General features: G+C 52.5%; 6 protein-coding genes and 1 non-coding gene across 7 annotated transcripts; 4 read left to right on the top strand and 3 right to left on the bottom strand.

The window, feature by feature from the left end:
- Window positions 1–1,043: 1,043 nt before the first annotated feature.
- DICSQDRAFT_172330 (uncharacterized protein) lies at window positions 1,044–2,004 on the bottom strand (the record flags this gene model as incomplete). The annotated part of the gene is made up of 8 exons (XM_007368067.1): window positions 1,044–1,099; window positions 1,160–1,206; window positions 1,270–1,370; window positions 1,442–1,481; window positions 1,549–1,564; window positions 1,616–1,739; window positions 1,794–1,894; window positions 1,953–2,004. The coding sequence occupies 8 exons, from the start codon at window positions 2,002–2,004 to the stop codon at window positions 1,044–1,046; spliced, it is 537 nt and encodes a 178-aa protein (XP_007368129.1).
- A 2,182-nt stretch (window positions 2,005–4,186) lies between these two features.
- DICSQDRAFT_172329 (WD40 repeat-like protein) lies at window positions 4,187–6,460 on the bottom strand (the record flags this gene model as incomplete). The annotated part of the gene is made up of 3 exons (XM_007368066.1): window positions 4,187–4,422; window positions 4,480–4,588; window positions 5,480–6,460. 3 exons carry the CDS (start codon window positions 6,458–6,460, stop codon window positions 4,187–4,189), a joined length of 1,326 nt encoding a protein of 441 aa, XP_007368128.1.
- A 4,291-nt stretch (window positions 6,461–10,751) lies between these two features.
- On the top strand, window positions 10,752–11,577 carry DICSQDRAFT_172328 (glycopeptide; the record flags this gene model as incomplete). The annotated part of the gene is made up of 7 exons (XM_007368065.1): window positions 10,752–10,843; window positions 10,900–10,915; window positions 10,975–11,054; window positions 11,105–11,118; window positions 11,175–11,310; window positions 11,372–11,483; window positions 11,548–11,577. 7 exons carry the CDS (start codon window positions 10,752–10,754, stop codon window positions 11,575–11,577), a joined length of 480 nt encoding a protein of 159 aa, XP_007368127.1.
- A 2,611-nt stretch (window positions 11,578–14,188) lies between these two features.
- On the top strand, window positions 14,189–15,017 carry DICSQDRAFT_148664 (glycopeptide; the record flags this gene model as incomplete). Its single annotated transcript, XM_007368064.1, has 7 exons — window positions 14,189–14,280; window positions 14,334–14,349; window positions 14,411–14,494; window positions 14,589–14,749; window positions 14,780–14,784; window positions 14,853–14,932; window positions 14,988–15,017. 7 exons carry the CDS (start codon window positions 14,189–14,191, stop codon window positions 15,015–15,017), a joined length of 468 nt encoding a protein of 155 aa, XP_007368126.1.
- A 1,747-nt stretch (window positions 15,018–16,764) lies between these two features.
- On the top strand, window positions 16,765–18,167 carry DICSQDRAFT_201355 (uncharacterized protein; the record flags this gene model as incomplete). Its single annotated transcript, XM_007368078.1, has 7 exons — window positions 16,765–17,054; window positions 17,113–17,428; window positions 17,489–17,504; window positions 17,563–17,642; window positions 17,755–17,898; window positions 17,956–18,070; window positions 18,138–18,167. Exons 2-7 carry the CDS (start codon window positions 17,337–17,339, stop codon window positions 18,165–18,167), a joined length of 477 nt encoding a protein of 158 aa, XP_007368140.1. The 5' UTR covers window positions 16,765–17,054; window positions 17,113–17,336.
- Window positions 18,168–18,582: 415 nt separating this feature from the next.
- Window positions 18,583–18,653, top strand: DICSQDRAFT_t139. The gene has a single exon. It is a non-coding gene; the product is annotated as a tRNA-Gly (tRNA).
- A 627-nt stretch (window positions 18,654–19,280) lies between these two features.
- On the bottom strand, window positions 19,281–20,949 carry DICSQDRAFT_89681 (protein phosphatase methylesterase; the record flags this gene model as incomplete). The annotated part of the gene is made up of 8 exons (XM_007368063.1): window positions 19,281–19,499; window positions 19,560–19,720; window positions 19,777–19,922; window positions 19,987–20,077; window positions 20,129–20,234; window positions 20,284–20,414; window positions 20,462–20,745; window positions 20,807–20,949. 8 exons carry the CDS (start codon window positions 20,947–20,949, stop codon window positions 19,407–19,409), a joined length of 1,155 nt encoding a protein of 384 aa, XP_007368125.1. The 3' UTR covers window positions 19,281–19,406.
- Between the last annotated feature and the right edge of the window lie 318 nt (window positions 20,950–21,267).

Here is a 21,267-nt window from a genome sequence, read left to right as displayed (position 1 = left end):
CCGGTCCTGGTCCCGGCGCCCAGCTCCGGACCCCAGTCCCTAAGCCCCAAAACGGAATATCAGTGCTGACAAATTATGTGACATCAGCGTTTTTGCTCCTTTTTTGGAGGGTAGCGACCGCCAACCCTGTTTCTGGTATCAGAGCGCCGGTTGGGCCGGGTCCGGAGCAGCGGAGCTAGGTGACAGTGACTGGGTGTACTATAACTCTCTGTATGTTGGAGACCCCGTGCTTGACCGTCTCTCTGGGTGATGTACAGTCAGGTCCGGCGGGGTGGTACGCAGGTAGTTGTGTTGCTTTCAATCCGGTCAAGGCTAGATACATTGTCAAGATTACACCCTTCATAACCAATGCAGACGTAGTGTATATGAGAGATTGAAGGCCGTGAGGTTCGTCGCACACGCCGACCTCATACTATGTACCCCACAGCTTGCAGATCATCTTTCCGGCTTCTCTCAAACACCTCCGAGTCGTCTCTCAGATTCATACTTGGGCTCATATTCACATCCTTCCTCTCATCGAGAACTATGTTTTCCTGTGCTGCAGACTTCGCCGTCTCTATTCTGACGATCGCATAGGAAGACGGGAGTGATGTCTTCCCATGATCCTGTATTAGCCCTAAGTTGATCACGTCATCTAGGGTAATCAACTTACCGAATCCTGCGTTGCGCTCGCTCCTCCACTCCGATCCTTGCGCTTGATGGTGCTCATCCCAATGGCTGGCGTGTAGTGGGAACCGCTTGAGGTGTGCTCGGACAGTGCTTGACGACAGTTAAGCATTGCAAGCACCGAGTTTGAGTAGACTTATGTGCAGAGGCGGGATTGAGATGGTTATCCGCGTGGCTCTTCAGAGGAATAATGTCTGTTATGAACGAAAAACCCACCTTTCATTGCAGGCATGGCGATTGCAAAGTAGACGAAAGTCTCAGGCAGCACTATGGACTTCGATACGTTCAGCCTAGATGCCTGTATTGATGCGTCCGGGGAAAATGGAACGTACGCATACAAATGCGGGAATGGTCAGAGCACTATACGAGACATCAGATCACTTGTTGTGGATGAAACGGCTTAAAAAGAGGGATAAATACGTGTTAATACCAGCTGTGTGCGTATTACGTCAATCACGATGAGTCACTGGCACCCAAGTGGAGAAAGACGCACTGGCGATGACAGCATATAGCGACAGGGTGTCTAATATAGTCTTGGTCCTGTATTTCCTTAGTACTCAGTGTTCTGTATCATGGGGGTCATTGTGAACATAATGGGCGCACCGTTGGAACCGTGTTTGATTACTTCTTAGTATGAACAGGAGAGCGCCTGTCAATATGAGATCGACCGATGTCGCGACAGCGAAGAGCGCCGCGTCCATCCACTGCAATGTTTGAGAGCGTATGCAGTACCTGTGAGACGTAGGATAAGAGAGTAGTAGACTTGGAGACGCACCGTATGGCTGCTCAGGCCCTCGAAAGTATCATTGCTGAAGCTAGACATAACTCCGGACATGAGAGGCTGCCTTTCGTCGAAGCATGAAGCACGGAAAATTTACTGACGTCTCAAGGCTGGCGGCTGTTCAAGTATAAGCACTGGGGGCCCTTCTAGGATTGACGAATATCTCACCGACAATGAAGCCGACCTCGACGAGCATCAACATGATCTGCTTAGGGGTGAATAGAGTATTCGGCGCTGCAGCGGGGAAACAATCATACGACGACTGCGACAACCGGAAGATAATGTTTGCCGACTGAAATACATAAAGTGAGTATCTCGCTGCGGCAAGGTCAGAAGGAAAGCATACCAAGATATATGCGGCGAACATAAAAGCTGCAAGATAATGAGCATAGACAGGATGGTCAGGCTGGTCGAAGCGCACCTTTGGGTGAGCAGCACTGTGACTCCCTAGAGCCTCGTCAGATATGGTGTGCAACAACACGGGCAAGTATGGGCGTCGACTCACCGTAGAGAGAGGAAGTGCCTTGCAGAGAGACACGATGTTTCAAAGGTGTCATGACGAGTGAGCCAGGTTTCGATACCTACCTGGATAGACCTGAAGAGCTTGAGGAGTCAAGGATACATAGTGACGCTGTATGTCGAACGCACGTACCATACACTCACGAGCAAGGCGAGTGGGTTGAAATAATTGATGACGAAGTAGTAGTAGCTGGATGTTCCTGAAGTATAGCGTGCTGATAGAACGTTCCTCATAGCGACACTACGTACCACATATGCATAAGCGTGATGGAGTGGAAAGTGTCGGCAGTGCTTTTCCGGAACTCAGCTGCATGTAATCTAAGCGAGAAATAACATTCTCACAATAGAGCAAATACCTAGGATTCAAGAGTGATTAAGACCCGACGCACGTTAACATATGCAGTGGGGACATACTAATGTCTTGAAAAGAGGAATGTCTGTACGGTATGTCCGGAAATACCGAAATGTCTGATGAGCCGTCAGACCATACAGCCTGTCTCGACGCGTCAGTGGCTTGAGTAGTGATTATAATGAAGCCGTACATCAACGAGACGAACGTGCTGATCATGATAGCACCAAAGGTGTTCCCGAGCGAGGGTGCGGCGGGAATACTGAAGCCTGAAGACATCACGCTCTGAGTCTGGGGCTGAGGCTGAGAGAGGGTCACGAAGCTAACGAAGAAAAAGAGATCTGCACCACGCACTTATGTACAACGCTCAAACGATCCACCTGCAGCCCAGAGATGCAAGTGCGGTTCTACGTCTGGCGTCAGCGCTCTCTCATCGCCGGATTACAATCGCCGAGAGATCTCGTTGTTCGTTTCTGTCTTCCCCTTGGAAGCAATCTCTAGCGAGATCTCTCTGCGCCTGGGCGGCGGCGCACCCTGGCACTACGTCTGGTGGACATGCAACGCCGTCAAGAGTCGACGCGCAGGGACTGCAGTGCTGCAGCATTTCCGGAGAGTATCATGGCGAATCTGGCACCGAGCACGTTTTCACTTGAGACACGGATGAATAAGACTCCTTCCCATGCTCTACGACATGCCATGAGACTACATGCCGTATATCCGTTGAAGTGTGAGGATGCGCCTACCGCATCGAGGATCGGGATCGTCCGGGAGCGGTGCTGCCTCGAGAGAAGCAGGCGCTTCTGTTGATTCAATCCTAGCGAATACAAGAGCCTCTTGAGAGCGGCACACATAGAGACGGTTCTGTTTTTGAGAGATAGAGACTGAACAATAAGAACTGATTTACCCGCCATTGTGGACCGGAGCAAATGCGGCATTCGAGGGAGCGTGCACGGGAATACTCTCTGGAGGCTGTGACCGCATACGTACCGCTGACTTGAGGGTGTTGTGAAGCCACAAAGGTAGCAACGATACGAGCGCGAGTGCGACAGCGTCCCGTCAGGTGGACAGTCGCACTATCAACCCGTGGCAGAGAGCCGCACGACTGAGAAGGCGCGAAACCGCATCGTTTGGAAGAGAACGCCAGCATGACAGTTGTTCGCTGCAGAAGAGGTTCGGGCGGCAACCCGATCGGCAAGCGTACCGCCTCGGTCCTGGGTTTGATGTAGAGGGAAGCTCTGTTGGATGGGCATGGCGAAGGACGCAAGTTAGCTGTTGGGAGAAAATAGCAGAGAGTGCTCAGGCAACCAGGAACCGCATTACGGTCCGCAACGATAGCGACAGGTCTCAGGGGTCTCAGCAGATGCAGGTGAACGCGAGATGCCACCGCCCGCTCAACTCCTCAGAATAATCGTACTGGCTTGTCCGCTCAAGACACCGCCAGGTGTTTCAGAAAGAAAGCTTGCAAGGAGGCCATTGACAGCAACCACGTCGGTCAAGATATCGTCTTGTGGAACAATCTCCTACGGAAAACAGGCGACAGCCAAATCTGTGCTGAGCCGTTCGACCGGCCCGCTTCACGCCCTCCAGGACAAAATCCACATCCATCTGTGCCGCATCCGTCGCTAACATCCCAGCCCGGCTCACGATCGAGTCTTGGTCTCCTTATGACTCTGTGTGCGTCGCGATGGACTCCGACCGATTGCCCGGCAGGGCGATCCAGAAGAACGGATGAGACGCGTCGTGCCTGGCCCCTTTCTGGGGATCGAGAAGGCACTCGGTGCCCAAGTCGTACGCTACCCGGTCGCGGCAGGATAGGTGTCATCAACATACTACCCGCAACTGTACCCCGAGCTCGCTGCTCCAATTTAAAATCACCCGCCTCTGTGGTCGCACGCGAGGCCGACGTTGCGCACACCGACAACTGGTTGCGTGTCGGGGCTGGTGCAGAGGATTTCGAGCCTTACCGCCGCAACGCTGCGCAGCTCTTCGGGCGCGTGGTGATACTCGTACTCGTCCATCGCGTCCGCGGACGTGGTTACGATGGAGCTGAATACGTGCGAGATGCCGTACTCTGTGCGTTCACCCATACCGCAGAGGCAGCGCATGCCTAACTCGTAGTCTCTCGTAGATGGACACGAAGAGATTCATGTGGCGAGAGTCATACCTGGGCGTTGGAGATATGTGTGCCGGACGACATCCTTCTTGTCATCGACCGCGCTCTTACGCCTCGCAGGAGTCTTGAACACATCGTAGTGAAGGTGAGCCTCGTCCGACTGCACGGGGACGCAACCGTGGACGACGCAATGAGCTTTCCAGGCATTCAGCGAGGCGATGTCTGCGTTTCAGACGACAGAATCTGAGGACATACACGCATATCACGAAAGAGCGACACAATCACCGGGCAATCGGATGCACGCACCTTCCCATTACAGGCACATGGCCCAGCCACGTAGGTAGCAGAAGACGCACTTCACAATGACTTAGCTTGCAAGGCCGCTCATGATCTTGAGAGGCACATTGACAACTAAATTTCCCGCCCTGATCTCGAGTTGACAGGGGTCAAGCAAACCGGACGCGAACCCCAAAGGACACAGTAGTCCAGTCAAACCGGAACTCAGTTTCAATGCTATCGCGTCAATATTGATGTTCGAGCCGCTGATGATTTGAGAGGATGAGAAGGAGAAGACAGAAAAGTGAAATGTATGGCTGAACAGCAGCGATGCGTGTGGCTACGCGTTGCCTGCCCTGAACCTTCCTAGACGGTCCGGTCGGCATGGAAGGCGCCCTCCGGCGCCGCCGTCCAGCAGTACTGGCATCAGATGCGCCATTTGACACAAATGCTATTTTTGCAGTTACCGTTTACTCATTTAAGTTCTTGAGGCCCGCATGCTTGTAGCCCTCCCTGTAGGTCATCATCAGTACATGTCACATGCGTAGAACCCTCTCATAGGTAACAAGCCCATAGGGCATCGATTTGGGCTCCGATTGAGCATACCCACTTTCCCATAGCGTCAAAAGCGGTGCGTACACTACTCGATGAGTCCTAAGGATTACGAGGGGAGCCTAAGTTCTAGACAACATCATGGACTCCTTGCCGATATCCACCCCCGCGCTATCAGGTCATGAACGTGCAGGATCAAAACTGACTCGTCTGCCGTCGATACCAAGAATTCCCCGTTGGGAGCGAACACCATCCGGTCAATCTCCGAGGAGTGTTCTGCGAGCGCTCCAGCGACTGCCCAATCCACTGTACTCCAGAACCGTATGACGCCGTCCAGCGACCCAGTAGCAACGTACTTGCCATCCGGTGAAAAGCACGCCGAACTGAACCTGGGCTCGTCCTCATCAGGTTCCAAGGACCGGAGCCTGCAGCCGCTGTGCGAGTCCCAGATGACAACTCCACCAGCAAACTTCGAGACTGAGAGGAGTAAGCGGCCGTCGGGCGAGAATTCTACGGACATCTCCGTGGATGCACCTCGCTCTCCGGCCGGATGGAGGACCAGCTCGGACCAGTCGACATCGTGAGTGGACCATATACAGACCTCCCCGTTGCCGGTTCCCGTTGCGACGCGCGAGCTCGAGGGGTCATATGCGCAGGCGACGATGGTGAAAGGGCCGTATTTCCGCTGACTCGAAGGAGCTCCGCTTGTGGTCAGCGCCCCTAGCATCCTCGGTCGGCCAAAGGCGAACACCGCCCACCACCAGGTGTCTGGCAGCGAAGCGACAGGTGTGGTGCGACCGGGGAATCCGGTGATCGTAGAGATCTGCTGGAAAGTGTGTGCATCCCACACTCGCACCGTCCCCGCCCCAAGCCAGGGGCTAGATGCTTCTACGAATTGAGCGCCATCTGGAGACCAGGCGCACATTGTGTCGACGTCGGAGACGATGCCAGAGCGGTTCTCTGAGGATTCGACGGCCGGGTAGCCTAGCGATGCGAGATGTTGGCCGTTTACGACATCCCAGAGGTGTACTCGACCGTCCGTACCGCAAGAAGCGAGTTGATGACTGTCGGGGGAGAAAGCTAGGGAGTTGCAGTGATGCGCTGCCCAGTCGTGGACGACAACGCCATCGCTCGCTCGCCACAGCATGATCACTACGCCACCTCCTCCCGTTGAGATCCACTGGCTGTCGGGAGATATCGCCATGCAAGAGATGCCATATTTCTCCTCATGACCTGGTAGAGAATGTGGCCCTGTCCCCCATCCGACGTCAGAAGTTGCTCTTCCACGCACGCTATCACTCACCGCGAGAAGAGACTACTGCAAGTCGTGACTGTGCATGCAGCGTCGGAAGGATGCGCTGGAATAATGCTGCCCATCGTCCCATCCTGTTGGTGCGTCCCCCCTCGATCTCCACAGTGACCCGCTTGGATCCATCGAGTAGCAAGGGTTCAAGAGATGACGCTGCTGTCTGGGAATCTTGCAGGTGATCCCCGAATCGTATGCTTGATTCGACTTGCAAACGCAGATGTTGTAGTGAAGGTGTCTTGAAATTACGCAATATGCCTTCGGCGCGGTCCAAAGATGACTCGGTGTATAGCACCAGCTTCTGCAGAAATGGAAAGTCCAAAGTACCGAGATCTTGGGTGAATATCAGTTGTAACCAGGGCGAAGGGTAGTGGCGCACAAACCTTCATGCTGGCGAGGAGGCCTCAAGATGAGCTCCTCGAGCGTGCTTCTTGTCAATTGCAGGAGAAGGGTAGCTACGCTACTCGAGTTGCTGCGGTCATAGTTGAGCTGTTCGTGGTTCAGGCCATCGTGACTCGGATACGAGGTTTCCCGACGCACTCACCGACAATCTACGAAGCTGTGAGGCCCGGAGATGAGCGGTCACTATCATATCGTTTCTTGCACACAAATCCACATGGTGACATTCCAGAGATCGGAGCAGAGGAAGTGCAGCTATCATTCTCACGATCTCCACATGCGATGCGAAGCGGATGCTCTCGATATGCAATTCGTGAAGGTGAAGAGTTGTTTTGACGAATGCGAGAGTTGAGGTATGGAACGAAACAGGAGCGTCCCATTTTCTGCTGGCATTGGTACAGAGCTTCACGCAGCGTATGTGAGGAACCTTCCTAAGTAACCTCGGCAAGAAGACCTGGACGAAATGAACGGCTACTTCGCGATCTTCGTGCCTGCGGAAAGAGACGGTGACCGTGTGTACTTTTAAAGCTAGTTCCCGGTGGACATCCAGGAAACCGCATAATGAATCGGCCTCTGCGAAAGTCGGCTGGAGCCATATTGCGTTGAAAAGATGATAACGGCTGCGAGGAAGCAGCGCGCGGCATGTGAGAGTAAAACGTTCCAGGGCGCGTTTGTTAAAAGACAGCATATCAACCACAGTCTCTATGAGTTCCAAAGAGAGTACAGGAAGGGAATATGTGCATGTAAGACTCGCCATGAGGTGTGGCAAAGACATGGAAGCCGAAGGGGCAGGTGCTGGCAGTAGGGGCTTGACGTGTCCGCGTGTATCCTGTCACTTGTCACCTCATGGACTATCACATCTGTAAGCCTAAAGACTCACCTTTGTGAACGAGCCCGAAGCACGGTGCACACTACAACAACATCGTCTTAGAGGTCAGATATTGGTCGCATGCCAGGCTTGAAGTCGACGACTGACGCTCGTGTGTCAGCAACTTCAGGGCCGGTTACCTGGTCGTGCGCGCTGTCATTTCTTCCCCTCTGATCCATTGTCTTGGGCTTCACTTTTTGTCTCTACCCAAGATTGCAGCACAATCTTCATTTGGTATGGATTTCAACGGTGGGAATCTACCAATTGGAAGGCATCCATCACACTTCAGCGACAAGCTCCCAGTTCGACAAGATGCCTAGAGGATGGTCTGCGGTTTGTTGTGAAGTCTTCCATGAGTGCGTCCTGTCTCTACCACTCACTTCTCCCACACATTATTACAAGGTGCCCGACATGTGACCATCCGAAGCGTGAATTCGAGTGCGGAGCATGGACTCCCTTCGCTCACCTTCCCTCCTACCATGCAGTCCTGCTGCATGGCCAGGCTGGGTTAGTTATAGGCAAGCCATAACATGTCTCCTCTTTTCTGGCATATTGAGTCGCGGTCGAGCCACTTTCAACTATGCCTATTCTGTCTGTATCGTCCTTTCTTCCCTCTCTGTATAGACTAGGGATTCCGATGTTAATTTCTATGGTCTACGACGTCGCGTTCTCGTTACTGTTGGTATGAATCTGAGAGCTTTGCGTTGGATAGCTCACTAGTCCACTGGTGCGCCTTCGGAGGCTTATGCCATCTGGTAACCGGGAGTCTTGTCGCTCTACATGTCAGAGTTCTAGTGCGAACTAGAGGGGCCTCGAAGCGTTCCTCGTCTTCGGCTTTGCAGATTCATGACGCATATCTGGCACTGTGGAAGCATCATTCCGCCAGTCGTCCCGCGGCTGAGGATAGATGCAGACCCCACAGCCGAATATCAGGGAACTTGGATCAATGACTCGGGCTTCTTCGGCAATCTGCGTCGTTCAGCCTGCGTCAACAGGCAATAAAGCTTTCAATACTACTCGTTCTAACAATCACAGTGCAATACATTCTCCATCCCGCGCTGTCATATCCCCGTGTGTGCCCGATCTTGACCGGGTATGTGCTAGCTCCTGCTTATTACCACCAGATTCTCAGGAATCAGCTTGGGCCGTCTCCGCTCTTGTCACTTTGTGTTGATCTACACCTCTACCGGCGGCTTGCACAGAGTCACAGGGTGAAATGCACGTGCGTGAGTTGTCTATATTAAACCCGTCGGCTCTCCTACTTTTCACCGCTACTTTTCTGATACCAGATTTCAGATGGCGTGAAGAACGGCAGGTACTCGGCCGTGCGTGGTGCATCTTTGAGGGTGCATCGATCGAGTGATCGTCGGGTCTGGCTCAGCTTTGGTGACACGATAGCTACTGTCAAATCAGGCCACATGCCGACCTCCACCGCAGCAGCTCTCCACATTGGACTTCAGTCGTGCGTGTGCTCTCATTCTTCTCATTTAGTTCAGTATCGGGCATTTTGTACACGCGCATGGGTCCCCGCTGAGACCTCCTGTAAGGGACCTACAGGGCATCCTCTTCGTCATCCCCCTCTTTTCCTTCCGTGAAGCAGGCGTTGGACAATAAACCTGGAAAAAACGACGTATTCTCATCGTATCGTAAGTGGCTGCGTTGAATTGTAAACATGTCGTTAGTATATCATGTGAGGATGGTACCTGAATCCACCACTCAGAATTGTGTCAGGTTCCTCAATGCGTGGCAGCTTTGCTTGATCGGAAAAACCGTCCGGAGTCTCTTGCCCACGATGTCCGTTGCCGAGAGGCGAAGGTTACTCCACGGGCAATATTGGTCAATAGGTACCTGAACCCCGAATGATGCCATTTGATCCAATGAGCTTACTGCCAGCATCGTCAATGAAATTCATCATAGAGGCCCCTCGGGTTCTCGTACTCATTGTGCATGACAGCCAGCGGTCTCGGTCTACGGAGCACACTTCATCCCTGACCGATGGAGACCTTGTTCGGCCGCCGTGGTTGGCAATATAGTACACGCTCTGCCGATTCTGCGTTCTACCAGACAGTTGCTAATACGTCCCCAGCATCATAGTGCGCCATGGCGCCATATCACCGGTCTGTGTATGAGAGCTTATTACCGAAATAACAGGTCTGGATGTTGCCAGAAGCCGTCTGGATGCCAACGAGACGCTGAGGACCTCTCACCCAGATTCAAGAGTAGCTTGTTGGGCGACGGGGGGGATTGATATCCGGTACCTCAGATGTCTGACCCTTCAGCTACGTGATGAGAGAGGGCCAAGGAATTTGAAGGAGCGAATCAGCCTATCACGTTTTCGCTATTTGCCGTGGCCGTCCGGGCGAGAGCAACTACAGGTGCTATCCAGTCCTTGTATAGTCCTCGCGTGGATTGTGCGTCAATATTGAAGCCTTTTCTGCTAAAACAGATCCTCAAGTATAAGTGGTCCTCATTCCAAGTGTGCAAACATGTCGAAGATTGCGGGTGGTAGCCTGCGAGGCCGCAATCGATCGTTCCCACTCACGTTCAGTACAGAGCGCGGTGTGTCTGCCTCATGAGTACTACAGAAACGTTTTTCCGGGTTCGAAAATGAGCTTCCTAAACGTCTGACACTTACAGGACTCTCAGGGCCCATAAGACCTCAACAGATCGCACTAGCGAATCCCCGACGGCTGACCCGGCTAGAAGGAGTCAGTGCCCTTGCTGGATATTCAGATGTGTTCGATGATGTTCTCACACCAATGGCCTGCACGAACACATGGAACCTGATGTCCCCAGGACACGGATGCAGAATACATTGGGAGGGAGGGTTAAATAGGTCAGGAAGGACGAGCCTACACCCCATCGACCCCGCTCGAGTCGACATTTCCCAGTCAAATTCTCAGTCCCGCTTCACTCTCGACTATGCAGTACCAACTTTCTGTGACTTTCATTGCCATTGGAGTTTTCATAGGGTCTGTCTTAGCGGAGACGCACATTGTACAGTTCACCAATAAGTGAGCAGCATATGCGCTCCAATCTCAACTTGCTCCTCATTGAAACCCTTCCATAGCTGCGGATTCGGCACTGTAAATTGCTTCAGGAACCACTCACAATTTGCGATACAGAGAACTGAATTTTATACTAGCCTACTCTCCTCCAGAACGGCAACATCCTGTCTCAAGGCGCGACTGTCGAAATCGAGGGGGCTCTCATCTCTGCAATTGCGTGAGTCCTCACTTTCCATCAGGACTTCCCATTGACTCACGTCGATTCAGCTACTTGCAAACAGGTTCGTGGATATTGTCATGGGCGCAGTCTATCAAGCTGATAACTTTGAACCATTAGGCGGCTGCGGATTGAACGGGGAAGGCTGTACGCTTATCGAGACGACTCTGGTGAACCCCACCAGTCCTGGCTCCGGCTCCTCAACAGACATCAGCTTGATCCCCCCTCACGCTTTCAGTGTAACTTCAGGTTTCGGGTACGCTTCAACTGACCTTTGGATGACGTTGATGCCTTGACATCAAGCGCTCTCATTCTAGGTACTTTGGAGGCTGCGACGGTGCAGGAGCCGATTGCACAGGCCCTGATTGCTCGACTGCTTTCCATAGCCCAGGTGACACAGGGGTCCAGGTTGCCTGCCAGTCTGACAATGTGCGTAACGATTGACTTCTTGGAAGCATCGCTGCAAGGCTTATACTCTGCTTCGTTATTTTAGGTCAACCTTGCCATCACATTCTGTGACTGAACCTAAGAAGGGCAGATAACATCACAGCTTGTGAGCTGTTGGCTGGGTACAGGGTTCCCGAGCTCTTTTGATATAGTGATAAGGACAAATCAGCTGTGCAAAAACCAGAGACGAGTTGGGAGAGTTTTGGAGGATGTTGCTATCAGGTTAGGCCGAAAGTGTACAGTATCGAGTTGATAGCACAGAAATTGGCTGTCAAAGCTAGAACCTGGCAACGATTGGACGCGAAATATTCTCCTAAAGACAAACATCGGTTATCCATCACTGTCACGGTTTTTTTGAAAACTGATGCTTGATGTCTCGCTCCCGTGATGGCGTGCCATGCTATAGAAAGCCTGTAGGGATGTTATCTGTTATGGCCGGCATACCAGCCATGCACGAAGGCTTTGGTCTTCCGAACCCCGCATCACGGGCTTCACTGAGATACCGGTGGCCCTGTTTGCAGTCTCGCCATCGTCATCTCTATCGTGGCTCGTTGAATTGGTGTGTGAACAATATGCCGAAGAAGGTACTTCTGTGACTGATTTGACGCCTGATCGCCTTTCACGCCTGTCAAATTACTGAGCAAGTATGATCCGGTTATACCTACGAGAAGGAAACTTCAAGCATCATTAATCTCACTGAGCACTATCTCCTACTTGTCCCGGTGCTATTTTGGTATGCCAGTTGTCGCTTAATGGTAGCTTTCTTCCCGGTCTGTCGCTGTTTTTCTAGTTAGCTCCTTCCATAAGCCCCTGGGAGAATCAGCACTCAAAGATGGATGAGCCGTGGAATAAAGCCGCGAGTACTACGGCCAGGACATCTCAACTGCGCTACCTTCTCATAGATAGTGTTGGAAATGTTACGTACTCCCGCTCATCTCGGATCATTTGTACTCACAGATCAGAGAACGACTATTGCTGGCCTCTGGAGAGATCCAGATACTCGAGGTACAGAGACTCGACAGAGGGCACTATGGCAATGTACTAGTCTGCTCTTCTCCACGGGACGAGTGCGAGGACAAGAGACAGCTCAGGAGTGGTATCTACCCACGCGAAAAGGTGTTTGTCAACATAAGTGGGTCGGCGCCCGCTAGTAAGGTAATCTAACAGCGACCCTCAGCGGCCCTCATGTGGTCATACTTGCGGCATTGCATTGGAGGCGGTTCCGACCTTGGGGCGCACGCCATCTTCATTTGGTGGAGACGCTGCGGAGCGCCATTCTCTGTCCTTAGAACGGCCCGTGTGTGCCCATTCTGCATCGCTTACGAATTTTTTGACACACTCTAGACGCTGCAGGATTCCAGGTTGATACAGCACCGGTCTACATAGGTATTCTCCGAGTTACTCACTGGGGCGTATGGGGTAGGACGCGGACTAGACACTGACCAGCCATCATATCAGACCACTTTGATGCACCCGACCGATCCGGGCTCCGTCTCCGACACCAATCTCACCCTACTTCCTCCCCATGCATTCGCAAGACTGAGCAGCTTGGGTATGTCCCTCTCTATGTTTCGTAGTCAGTGTAGCCCAATGTTTCTTGCTCTGAATAATCTTATTACTAGATGCAACTACGGCTGTGATACAATAGGTTTGACTGCACCGGCTGGAAATCCCCCTTCTCTTCTGTCGCCGGTCCTCTACTCAATGTGACCCTTTCCTGTTTGTCTTTGGAACAGAAACATGAGATTGATACTTCGAAACCTCCCATTCCTGGTGAACCTGGCCATTTTCTTCTGTGACTAAGAACTCCAGGAAATTCGCAATGTTCTGAGCTACGTACCCATGTCATCACGTCTTTTAGATCTCGTGATCTGTTCCCTTGTCACTCTCACTCACGTTCTTCAGTTTCCATCCTTGGACGTTTTTTTGTATGTGATCGGTGTGTCCCACGGCGTCGTCGTTGCTACCGTAGTGTGCGACACAGTGGGCGTTTCTCATGTGAATAGAGTAAGATCCTGAACCCAGAGCTGGGCTAGGCGCATCGCGCAGCAATGGCTCCGGGCTGAACCACATGCTTACTGGTTTCATGCGAACATCAATCAACTAGTGTCGTCCTTTTCCAGCATTTGATATGATGGGGCTAAGGTAGAGGCATTCAACTCTTCGCACATACAGACTATACTTCATACAGACTAAGTGACTATGCATCCTGGGGCGAATCATTGGTGAGTCTTGAGTCATAGACGTGCTCATGTGAGGAGTCTGCAGCAATCATCCTACATGGTATATCACTAGTACGATGCTTGCGCCCTCTTGTGTGGAGCGCTCTATCCAGCCAGCACATTTTTCTTATCCAAACATGGAAGACAAGTCTCCGAGCAATCACGGGGCGCAGTCGATGCCAGTTGGATTTGACAGACATTCACGACGCGCGCAGGCGGCTAGAAGGAGTCTACCCGCCGACTAGGCGCAAAGGCAAGCCCAGAAAGACGCGTAACACTCATGTCAACCCGTTTGTATAGAGACTCATGCGGTATTCTCAGATGTCAACCACGCTGAATAAAGATGTCGTTCGTTTCCACTCGGTAGGTAGGAGGGTTAAGTAGACCAAGCAAGACGTCCCTCCACTCCATCGAGCCCGCTCGACACTCCTTCCCAAGTTTCATTCCTCCTCGCATTCCGTCACTATGCAGTTTCAATTCGTTGCATCTCTCCTTGCAATGTCAGCCCTTATCAGCTCTACGTTAGGGGAGTCGCACACTATACACTTCACCAATAAGTGAGCCGATACTGATTTATCGTCAGTGTTATCTCCATACTGACTGTATACAGATGTGGAAAAGGCACTGTACGACGCTAAAATAATTCAGAGCATGCCTGGAGCATCGTGTAGCTCACATATAGCCTAGCCAACTCTTCTCCAGAACGGAGTAATCCTGTCAACGGGGGGAGACTACACCCATGACGGTCCTATCATCTCCGCCATTGCGTACGTTTACATTTCTATTATCCAGTTGACATGTACTAACAAAGCTCCAGGTACCTGCAAACTGGTCAGTGGCGACTGGTATTGCGCTTCAATAGTAGCATACTTATGCCTCACAACAACCAGGGGGCTGCGGATTGAACGGGGAAAGCTGTACACTCATTGAGACGACGCTGAAAAACCCTACCACTGCGGGTTCCGGTTCCTCCACGGACATCAGCTTGATTCCTCCCCACACTTTCAGCGTCACTTCGGGCTTCGGGTACGTCCATTCGATGCATATCAATCCGAGTCCTAGTCAGATATATTGGCTCTATTCACCTTCGTCTATAGTTAATACAACGGCCGCGATGGTTTCGGTGCAGACTGCACGGACGCGAATTGCCCTGATGCGTTTCACGACCCGAGCCAAACATGGGTCCAGGTAGCGTGCCAGACTGACAACGTGAGCTACCCTCGGCCTCTGTTCACCGGACCATTGATGACTCTTGTGACTCTAGGTCGATTTGGCCATCACATTCTGTGACTGAGCTTCGCTTGAAGCATTCGGCCTCGTGTCACGTAGAGAGACTGATATAAGAGTTCTAGCACTGAAGATGTATGCTGTTTTACAGTGAAGAGGTTTAATGGAATATTAGGAAGAATCGGGTATTGATGGCAGCGCGTGTGACTGTGATAACATATACCTCGACGAAACCAGTCCACAACGAGTTGCGGAAGTCTAGCGCAAGGGTAAGTCTTCCTGTAGTAGTGGGACAACAACCGTCACGATGCGGTCCATATTGTTTTAGGCCACGAGCAATATGCTTCGCCGCCCAACCCGTTTTCAATTCGAGTCTCAGCTACTCGTGACCATGGTATAGAAAGATGGGCTCACTGGATTTGTCAGAAGAGCGACGTCAACGTCTGTGCTAGTACAACCTGTTGAAATTTGGTCCTAGGTACCGTGTACTAGCGTAGCGAGGCCAGCCCACAGCAAATCAGAGACGTGACTAGAGCTTTATAGCCTAACAAGCTCAACGCAAATGAAGACGGTAGGCATATTGGGCGACTGGTACTAGTATCTCAGGTTATCGAGCTCGCTTCATGAAGGCAATACACTATAGGCGAGTGAGGAATAGCAAGGAATATATGATGTGCGTATCCACATTGAGGCTTGAAATTGAAAGCAGAGTTGGAACGCCCCATCCGACGTTCATGTTGAAACAAGTTGCAGGTGACTAACGCCCATGATTCAGGGCAGGTCGACGCGCACATCGCGTCTCGATGCCTCGGCATCGTCCTCCCCATCTGCCCTGTGTATCCTTCTCATTAATATGCGATCTCCGCCTCTTCCGACACACTTGTTATCTCGATATGTCGAATGGAATCGCATCGCCGCGCTACTGGGCGATGCGTCACCACGTCGGACAAGCACCCGGTCGCTGCATCCTTTCGTCGCTCGTTACGGGAAGGTGTATTGGTCTTTGATGCTGCCTTTTCCTTTGCCTCCCTAGCAGTCCGGCTCGGGGACAGGATACCGCGCCCGAGTACTGTGATCTTTTTCTTTCCTTGCATGGCACTAGTGCACGATGATTCACCAAGATTTCGAAGTCGTGTACGTGAAACAGTCTGGCTTTCATCATTGCACACGCCCACCAGACTTCATTGAAACCCTGCAGTCCAACCTTACCACAGAAGCTCCTCCCATCTGGCCGTTCAAACATCTCGAAACGCAGCTGGGCAAGGTGTCCCGCTCTCTGGCTGGTGTGATGGACAAGGACATGGGCGTCCGGTACGTTCTAGTGTTTGATGATGCAATGCAATATGTTCTTCATGCCTATCATTACGGGTTCCGTGTGTGCCCGATATTGGCCGCGGCTTCTGCTGGCTCGTCTACGCTTGGGAAGTGGGATCGTCGCGTGCGCCAGGCCATTCGGAACTATGTGAAAGTCACCCCGTCGGTGTCGGACAGTTCTGACCGACACCCCGAATAGCAGCTTTCATCAGGCCTCAGAGCGCGATGCATATCGAGCCACCCGTTCCTCAACGTCTCGTACTAGGCATCTGTCGCTGGTCTGTCGCCTCGCCCAGCTACTAGTATCCGGACCTCTGGCTAAGGCGCGGCTGGAAACATGACATCGAGCACACTAAGTGGTGCAGACGGCGCGCAATGTTGAGCACCGCACTTGGTGGCATCTATTCTGTGGAGCGGCCATCCTGTTCAGCTTCACCTGTTGCCCTGTACTCGCTCTCTATTCCTTTGTCCCACTCGGGACGACTACAACGCCTTCAGCAGTGCTCGGTGGCACGAGTTGGTCCAAATATGTGCAGTATGCTCCGGAGCGATCACGATTGGATGGCTTCGTCCTAACTGGCAGAATTCGTATAAGCCGAGAAGATTCCACTAGCACACGGTTCACAGCGCTCAACATGAAGGACCTGACAGCCAGCGTCGGCGATTGTGGCCGCAGGGGCCGTCAATGCCTTGGCGTTCGTTCTGCAGGGCCGGCGATGGCTCCGTTCTCGGAGCGCGCAACTCTTGTCTACTATGGCGGTGACTATCTTAGGCCGCAGAAGCGAGTAATGTATAGCACCCCCTTGGGGGTTCCGCGCTACTATGGCGAGCTGTTGATTCGCATTCAGCATCACAGGGTTCCGAGATTCTGTGGCACCAGTCTACGCATGGATATCTCATCGCCAAACCACCCAATTCTGGATGGCACACGACTCCTGGGTAATGATTAGGCCGTCGATGCTCGCCTAGTCAGACGCAGAAATGAGTGGAGGTCTGGCTAGAGAATTTATACAGTTGGTTCGCTCCTGATCTTCTTTGCCACATCTCCTCCCTCCACCCGACTCGTCGCACCATGCAAGTCACGATGCTGGTCTCCCTCATCGCATTCGTGGCATCTATCAGCTCTGCCGTCGCCGAGACGCACACCGTCCACTTCATTAATCAGTAAGTAGTCACGCCTTCACTGCTCAGGCTGAGATCTATCGTATTGAACAGCTATGTTAGATGTGGCGCCGGTACTGTAAGACATGAAATATAGGCTTTCCCTGGAAGCGCCATCTGGCTAATGTGCTGTGCAGCCTACTCTGGTTCAAGATGGAAACATCCTTTCCATGGGCAGGGACTACGTCTCGGACGGTCCACTCATTTCCGCCATTGCGTGAGTCAATATGTTCGTTCCACTATTGTCACGGACTGAAGTAGTCACAGTTACTTGCAGACGGGCTAGTTCTAGTTCCGTTCGCCATTATTCACTGAACTGACGACGGCAGCCCGTTAGGCAACTGCGGGTTGAACGGAGAGAACTGTACGACCGTCGAGACGACGCTGCAGAACCCAACTAGTCCTGGCAATGGCTCCTGTACCTACATCAACCTATATCCGCCGCACACATTCCGCCAGGCCATCGGTTTTGGGTGCGCTTTTGATCATGCGATTGCGTTTCTCGGCAGCTTACTTGCATGCCTCTGCAGATACTACAACGGTTGTGACGGTTTAGGATCTGACTGCACGAGCCCCAACTGCCCCCTGTCCCCTGGTCTTCCACCGATTGGAGGGACTCCGTGTGTGGCTTGCCAAGATGATAATGTGCGCTTTCCTCGTGTCAGCGTTGCAGCGGAGACCGTCAGAAATGCTGATACGCATCTTGGTCCAGGTGGATTTGGCCATCACGTTCTGTGACTGAGACCCATAGGCCTACCAGGTCTCAACGCCTGCAGGACGGAGAGCCAGGGGATCTGTTGTAATCAGAACTATCAATCACAATTTAGGCTATTTGGATGATATCTTCGGGACCAAGACCTCATGATGGTGCATCCAATGTGGCCTGCATTGGCGCGCTTCATCACAAGCTTGACCCCCGGCCGTGCCAGCCTTCTCTTGTCATACACGACTCGATAGAATGAGTCAATGCCGCAGTTGCTCTCAGTATTGTCACCGGCACGACCGTCTATCAGGCTGTCACTCAGATCGCGAACCATGTTGCATACATTGTCTTTGAGTGGCTCATCACCGCGGAGTCGAATCCCGAAGTGGGCTGGGTTGTCGTCAAGAGTCCCCGCAATGAGGCTCATAGACTAAGCACAGGGAGGGAGTGTGTCGCATTAATGGGGTAGTGGTAACCTGGGTCGTTGCCATCGACCCGCCGGGGGTTCGATTCCCCCTTAATGCATACCCGTGAGTCGAAAAACAGTTTTTTCACACCCGGCCGGGGACGCCAGGTAACGGAGATCAAAACAAGCTCTATACCCAGGTCAGGAGGAACTGTACATGTGAGACTACAATAATGAACATACCTATACCGAGGTCACGGCAACGAGCCAAAGCCAGGAATTGGGGGTAATGTCATGGCTGGCTGATCCCAGTGCGTTCGCCCTACTTAGCAGGATCCTCACTTCCCTGACTAGCACTTTCTTATCCACCGTAATTCAGTCGGACCGGACATACGCATGTTGTTGATTTAACAAGATCATTGATTGGAATACGTAGGTCGTCCCTCAGCTCTGTCAGGGTATACTTGACGGTCTGGATCTGCGAAAGTCCTATTCCGGGCAGATGGCGAGGACGGGCCCTGTCGAGTGGCAGTAATTGGCTAGAGAGTGCAAGGGATGCCGACGGCCCGTATGGTTGCGTACGAGTGAGTGGGGTTTTTCTTTCTACCCCTCGAAGACCCTGCGCTGCGCGCTCACGGAGTGCTTAGCACGAATAGCTTGACCAATCGCGGTGTAATGAATGCAGGCCATCAAATGTCCTTCCAAATGGTCACTTATGGGCATTGAAACCCGATCAGGGCGTATCTGGAAATGTTGAGCTCAGAATTCAAACAATACACAATATTTACAAGATGTGCATCCGATGATGTGTTGTACAAACGATAGCGCCTACTGTTCCGCATCCCGTGTGCACCGTACGCTACATGTCCGAACTACAACTCGCCAACCTTCTTGACGCCGACCACGACACGCTCGTTCCGCCTCCAGAACTCAACGAGAGTCTCGGCCATCCGTGTAGGGTCATCCTGCACAGGTAGTCTCAGGGTCAACGGTTCACTGAGGAGATGCTATTATCTGCGCCGCACCTCATGCACCATATGTCCAACGTTTGGTATCACGACTAGCTGGAACTTGCCTTGCATCTGTCCAATCATCAATTCTTTGTCCAGGCGCTCCGTCCCCGCCAAAATTAAGAGACGCGCGGTACGCGAGGCTAAGAACTTGCTCGACAGGCCAGTGAACCAACCTGCAAAGATGCACATGCTGAGTAGTTGGGATGATAGCCGCAACATCGCTGCTCACTTGTCCAGTAGGGGGCGGTGGAACGCAACGGTGTTCGCCAGACGTACGCGGGGGCGCTTGCTGGGGAACCGTCAGGTGCGGGTACGATGATACCGGGAACGGAAACTCTAGCTGAGGTCGGGTTCCGGATCGTGTGCGTGGTAACGCTGAGGAATAGAGGAGCTCAGTTGAAAAACAGGGTTGACGGTTGGGATATTCAGGCATACTTACTGCCACTCGATCGCTTCTTCGGGGCTATCGAAACCATCGGGACGTGCGTTGAGAAGACTGTGCATTAGCGGCAGCGCCTCTAGCGTGAACTCTGTGACCCATGGTTAGTGGTGTATATCAAGTGCGACGATGTTTTGCGAACCTTCTACGACGTCGATCACGGCCACTCCTGTGATCCGGTACTTATGTTGCTGTAGGATCGGGCAAGCGCGTACGCACACAGACCCACCGAGACTGTGACCGACGAGCTGCACTGTGATCAGCACGCACCCATGGGACAGCAGAGCGCCCGCTTACGAGTAGCGATGGTGCTTTCTCGACGTCCGGGAATACCACTCGTATGAGATTCACGAAGTCCGAAGTTAGAACCTCGACGTCTAGGTTTTCCTGCTCAGAAATGTTCGGGCTTGATATGTGCTTCGTCTTCCCTGTGACGCATTAGGGACGTACGCTGTTAGAAGTCGGCTTGGCTTACCGTGCCCACGGCAATCATACGACAGAACACCGCATTCGCCCTTGCTCATGTCCGTGACCTCTTTTGCCGTGCACGCAAAAGAGAGTCCAGAATAGCCCGCTCCATGATGGCAGATCATGACCGTGCCGTCCTCGAACTTCGGTGCTGTGTAGTATACACGGAAGTCGAGATCAGACTCCGGCACTGAAACCTGCATTGCCTGCTCAAAGAAGCTAGATGCGGAGATGGGGGAATAGGAGGGGTTTGGGGCATTCTTGCGGGTGGTTCTGGGTGTACGAAAGGGGCTGGGCAACGTAGTCCTTCGCGTCAGTGGCTGCATTCCAGAAAGGAACTGATTGCACTCACGCTGCTGGTGGACCCATCCCGGTGGGCAAAGATCCCACAGAGTCTCCTCCCTCGTCCTCTTCCTCATCTTCTCCAGGCAGTGGAGGGAGCTGAGGAGCCTTGGCGAACCGAGCCTGTATTGCGGTACGATAGAGATCGGACATCTGCGATCCTGGTCCGAGTTTGGATAAAAGTGTGGTTGTACACAGGTACTGTCGAGCGTAAGTCCTACGAAGCCGGACACAGAGCTAGAACACGAGGAAAGGATGTCGTATTTGTCGTATTTGTCGTGTTTTGTACGAGATAATACTCGAAGTTGCTCGACAACCTGCGCTTGCGATGCCTTCAGGTGGGCTTGGTCGCTTTATCTTATCTAATCTCTCGTGGGGTCGACCACTTCGTCACAATATCCAAAGCGTCCGAGCGAAAGGATAAACAATGGAAGTCTACAAGTTGTCTACACAATAACCACGGCTCATACG

The sequence above is a fragment of the Dichomitus squalens genome (assembly GCF_000275845.1).
Source record: "Dichomitus squalens LYAD-421 SS1 unplaced genomic scaffold DICSQscaffold_31, whole genome shotgun sequence".
Lineage (NCBI taxonomy): Eukaryota > Fungi > Basidiomycota > Agaricomycetes > Polyporales > Polyporaceae > Dichomitus > Dichomitus squalens.
This window is presented reverse-complemented; position numbering and strand designations above follow the sequence as displayed.